Source organism: Haliotis rubra, unplaced genomic scaffold (genome assembly GCF_003918875.1).
Source record: "Haliotis rubra isolate DU_JTF1 unplaced genomic scaffold, ASM391887v1 Scf54, whole genome shotgun sequence".
Classification (NCBI taxonomy): Eukaryota; Metazoa; Mollusca; class Gastropoda; order Lepetellida; family Haliotidae; genus Haliotis; species Haliotis rubra.
Genome location: NW_025767235.1, coordinates 1,515,501 through 1,520,788, shown reverse-complemented (window position 1 = coordinate 1,520,788; position 5,288 = coordinate 1,515,501). Strand labels below are relative to the sequence as shown.

Here is a 5,288-nt window from a genome sequence, read left to right as displayed (position 1 = left end):
CTCCAGAATGAACCAAAGCCAGGTATATCCCAGGAGACGATGGTATTCCCGCAGTCTTTTTAAGCCAGTATCTCCAGTTCCACATCTAATCATTAAAAGTTCCCAGTATACGATCTGGGTGCCGTTCCACTAACCGATCTTAGCCCTACGCCAATCGTAAACCCCTGAAATCCCAATCTTAGCGTGACGTTACGATCGGCATACCGTTCCACTAACCAATCTTACCTAAGTCAATCGTAAAGTTAAGATTCAAAGTCTAAAGGTGCGTTCACACGTTGCAACTAGTTGTATAAAACTTGTGGCATGCAACAAATTTCACAGTGTGAACAGGGGTGTTGGACAGATTTTTGTTGCATGCAACAAGTTGCAAGCGAGTTGCAAGGAATAGAACTTGCTCTATTTCCATGCGACAAGTTGTACGGTTCTGGCCAATCAGATCGCGTTTCGTAGTCACGTGATATTTACGCAGACATCAAACATGGCGATACCACAACAACGGACGACACAACAACGCCGGAAAAATGTTAAAGAAAGAATTGACCTCAGCAACCATGACATTGAAAGGTTTATTTCGTACTACCATTCCCACGAGTGTCTTTGGAATGTGTCTAGTTCGTTTTATTCAAAACGGGAACACAGACAGGCCGCCTACGTTTCCATTTCCGAACTGATGAACGGTGTTATGACAGGTGAGTGACAGAAATATATTCGACGTGCTTCTATTTGATAAAGTAATCTTACTCCTTTGCTTAACAAATTTAGTATGACTTTACCTAAATTTGGTCATGAAGTATCGCCCACATTATCATCGATGGCGAACCAGAGTCACGATCCATAATCTCGATCATTCATCGGAAGTTCGGATAGACGAGGTCTGACTGTACAACCAAAACACAAACATTGAACCACAGCCTGCTATCAGTACAAATTTAGGCAATTTAGAAGCATTGTTGATGGTTTTTTTGGTAAATAAAACATATGTACAATATGAAAAGATCCATTTATAAAGGTTTCATTTTATTATAATAACGCAACATTTTACCGAAAACATTGACCGAGTATCTGTCAGTTTACGTGGTTCTCGCAGAATGACCTATATTTGGTGAGGCTTTCAACCGGGGATAATTAGTTGGTCTTGAATATTTACATTAAATGTTTATTCTAAATTTATTTCTTGTTCATGTTTAATCATGTTAAGTAAATTGGTTTTAAATATGAACATAAGATAACTGGACATTCTTCTGACTGTTTTTCAACCAATGATGACGTTTAGGCCTATAAATTTTCTATAAAAGACGTTTTCCTATTAAACTTAACTATTTTTGAGTATTAACATGATGTATAGCTCCAAACCCCCACACCCCCCACCCCCAAAAAAAGTGAGACAAATCTGAATTTTAATCAACGATAAAAGTGCCTCACTCTTTTGGGCAAAAACTATACATGTATTATTTTAAAGTTTAACATTTTAGTGATATTTTTTATCAGTAGTAGTTGAGCATTACAGCAATATTCATTGGAACATCTACAGTATTTTATATTATCATGATTATTGGAGATCTGTCAGCATGGTCAGGGTAAAAAGTGAAAATAGGCATATTTTTTAGGTTACACAAATGTTTGCATTAAAGTATACATTTATCATGATTATATGTCAAATGAAAATATTTTAATTTCATTTTTTCATTATAGCGGATCAGGTCCCAGTTAAGATTTCTGCTCTGCGGACCTACTATTGCAAGGAACTAAGGAAGGAAACCCTCTCCCGGAAAAGTGGGGCTGGTCGAGATGATATCTATGAGTCTACCTGGGAATGGTTTAAGCTGTTGGATCCTTTTCTTAGAAGCCAGGTTCATCAAAAAACAACTATAAGTAACTTGGTTAGTATTGTGAGAATGTAAACTTTTAATAAACCTTGTACATCCATTGGTATGGATAGATATATATTGCAAAATTTTATTAATTACATAAAACAACTTACGGTCGGCATTGACATAAGCTGAACATGAATAATTCAATAATAAGTGCCATTTTACTGTATTGGAATTGGAAAATAGCTGCAGGTATGGCTGAAAATAGCGTGTTCCATATGAACACTTCATTTGACTTCATACATAGAATCAGACAATGTGATCCCACTGCCAATCAACTTGGCCATTAGAACAGAAATAATCTGCAAATTCTTCCCTAATCTGCCTTGCATTATCGGCACTCCTGTTGCCACCCTGTTGAAGTAGTGATAGGGGCCTGCTTCCATTACCCAGTAGAAAAACTTCTGTTTCTGTGTATTTTTTGTCTTTTGTTGTACACAGAAAGTTGTGTAGAGCAATACATGCAAGAACAACCTTTGTACATGTCTCAGGTGTTAATGATAAGCTCCTTTGAAATACTCCAAAGCGGTTGGTCAGTATACCAAAAGCATTTTCTGATACACGTCTGGCTCTGGAAAGTCTGTAATTGAATACTTTCCTTTCCATAACTAAGTCCCGGTGGGGATATGGCTTCATGATGTTATCTTTAGTGGAAAGGCATCGTCCCCAACAATCACATAGGGAGTATCAAGACATCTTCCAGGCAATGGCTTTGGACCTGAATTTTCAAGGAGTTACTGTTCAGTGCCTGATACAGTGATGAATTGGCAAATATACCTGCATCACATGACCTACCATTTGCACCAACATCTACATACACAAATCTGTAGTTAGAATCAACAAGAGCTAGGAGTACAATGCTAAAAAAGTTTTTATAGTTGTAGTAGAGTGATCCTGATTTGGCAGGTGATTTTATAGATATATGCTTTCCATCCAAAGCACCAATACAGTGTGGAAACTGCCACTTCTCCTCAAATCCCTCTGCGACTTGCAGCCATACTTCTTCTGACTGTGGCACCTGAAATCAATTTGAGATATTTTAAAAATATATTTTTCGAAATAATACCATATACTTACAATACCAACTTTATCTGACAGGAAACCAACACACTGTCAACTGAGCAGGATGGACCCAGTCAAGTGGAACAAGTGGTTCAAGAGGAGGAAAATGTGGAACCAGACAATGTGCAGGCTGAAACCATGGATTGTACTCCACCACCTCCATCTAAAAGAAAGCGACAGGACAGTGTTCCCCTCCAAGTTTTGGCTACTCTTAAGTCAATTGAAAACAGAAGATCACAAAGTGAAAATAATGGAGAACTATGTTTTGCCAAATATTTGGCATCAGAGATTGCCCGAATTTCCAATCTAAGTAAAAGGAATGAATTGAAAATTAAAGTTCAACAACTTATTTTTGAATATCAAAATGAAGAATAAGATTTTATATGTATTATGCACATGCCATCTGTCCTTAATGATGACTCATTAAGACAATTATATGAAGCTCTTGACTTGAAATCGTAATATATGCAAAGAATATGTATTTCAGGTCAGCTGCAAAGCTTTTTCCCAAGACATTTGTCAGCCAGTTTAAATAATAAATTATAATTCATGTTATTAAGGCTTTTCTGTTGTACTTCAGTGTGAGTGGTGTTCAAATATAATAGACCGATCCAGTCTGTCAATCAAAACTGGCGCATGCGTCAATTTTGGCCAATCAGCAGGCCGGGCGCGCTGTGTGGATTTGTCAGACTTATTTCCGGGGTCAAACGATGCCTCCGAAGCGATGTGCTTCGAATTATGCCATTTACACTCGCTATATTTATTACATTTTGCTGCGATTTGATGTGTACCTTTAACAAAACCATTACGGTCAAGACAACAAAAATGGAGGCGGATCAAGAAACGCGATAGGCCTAACGATCAGTTAAATGTCTGCACCATCGTTCAGGAAACCTACGTCTGCCTGCTGATGAGAATTTGCACGAATTTCCACACTTTTGCACATGTGCAAAATCATTACCAATTGATGACAACAAATAGCAGTTTAAGACTTTGCAAGTGTTATAAACACGGACAATTCTTGTAACTACAAAATTGTTTTTGCTTAACGTTTTTAGTCACTACTAGGCATTGAGTTGGTACGCCATAAAGCTCAAATGAGACAGGCGAGAAAGCCGTGACACAATGTAAACAAATCTCCATTTCGGTTAGGGTCAACCGAAATAGCAAAACTTGTTACATGAAAGAACAATGTGGCGGATATTGTCCCCTTCGCTCTTAGATATTCTTCAATTTGTCACACATTTTAGGATGTTTTAAGTTTTATAAGCACAATCTGAAGGCCTACAGTATCTTGTTAACAGAGCAAAATATTCGAGGAGTAATATTTTTTATTCAAACGGAAATATTGTCAGTGTCAGCAGTTGCCTATCATGCAATATCCAAGTATCAAAATTAGTTCATATGAGTGCCTATAAAACCATGCTTTAAATATTTCAGATTTTTTATAAAGAGTTGCATGGGACTTTGAATTGAATTACCTTCCTCCATGTTGATCGAATACGAAAACTATGTGAGAAGAATAGTGACTTTCTGGAGTATTGGACGGAGTGAAATAAAGTGTATATCTTAATTATGAGAACATTATTTGAAGTTTTGTTACCACATAAATTATTCACATATATTGGTACATTTTAGGAGTAATATTACAACTGTAATTTTGATTAATTCACTGGAAATGATAGCAAGGTATGTTTTAAGAATCTTGCTTTTTTAGTAAACGTGGAAGGGTAATAAAATTAATAATAATCTAATCAATAATAAATAATTATTTAATTGATTGACATATCAGATTCTTATGATTTTAAGGCAGAACTAGGCAAACAAACACCATACATATCATGGCAGGACAATCACTTGGTATTAACTTAGTTTCTTGGCTCCTGCTTTTAGATGTTTTTTTAAATACTACATTTACTAATAAGATAATTCTGAAAGTGATTGCTAGTATCATAACTCATTAAAGTTATTTCAACATCCAGAGAATTTGAAAAAGCAAAGGCTACGTTTTGGTCAAACCCTGGTCAGGCATTATCCAGTCCTGGAACAGAATAACTTACAAAAATCTCAGTTGACTTTTCATGTAACGGAATAAATATTGAAACATATATTTAACCCATATTTGATGTAATTCTTCTGATAAATCATCAGTTTTTTAGGAGGTTACTAATATTTGAAGACTGAGCCAAAGCTAGTGTTTATTAAGATGATGGATTTGGACAAATTGTTCAAGGTTTGTTGATGGTTATTTGGAAAATGAGCTTCATATTAAATTGCACACTGGTTTGTAGGAGGTGAACGCTTCAGGACATTTTCATGTCTGTTTTCCTAAACCTTTGTTATGACTTTTACCAA

The 5,288-nt window shown here is 36.1% G+C and overlaps 1 protein-coding gene across 1 annotated transcript; it reads left to right on the top strand.

Annotated features, from left to right (window-relative positions):
* Positions 1–340: 340 nt before the first annotated feature.
* LOC124253372 lies at positions 341–3,356 on the top strand. Its single transcript, XM_046687121.1, has 3 exons — positions 341–689; positions 1,693–1,880; positions 2,970–3,356. Exons 1-3 carry the CDS (start codon positions 479–481, stop codon positions 3,306–3,308), a joined length of 738 nt encoding a protein of 245 aa, XP_046543077.1. The 5' UTR covers positions 341–478; the 3' UTR covers positions 3,309–3,356.
* Positions 3,357–5,288: the final 1,932 nt, after the last annotated feature.

What these genes read in the sequence shown, in the direction of transcription:
- LOC124253372 (XM_046687121.1), top strand. Translation starts at nt 479, where the DNA reads ATGGCGATACCACAACAACGGACGACACAACAACGCCGGAAAAATGTT. An exon ending in GATGAACGGTGTTATGACAG is followed by an intron (nt 690 to 1,692) that starts GTGAGTGACAGA and finishes TTTTCATTATAG; the next exon opens with CGGATCAGGTCCCAGTTAAG. An exon ending in AAACAACTATAAGTAACTTG is followed by an intron (nt 1,881 to 2,969) that starts GTTAGTATTGTG and finishes TTTATCTGACAG; the next exon opens with GAAACCAACACACTGTCAAC.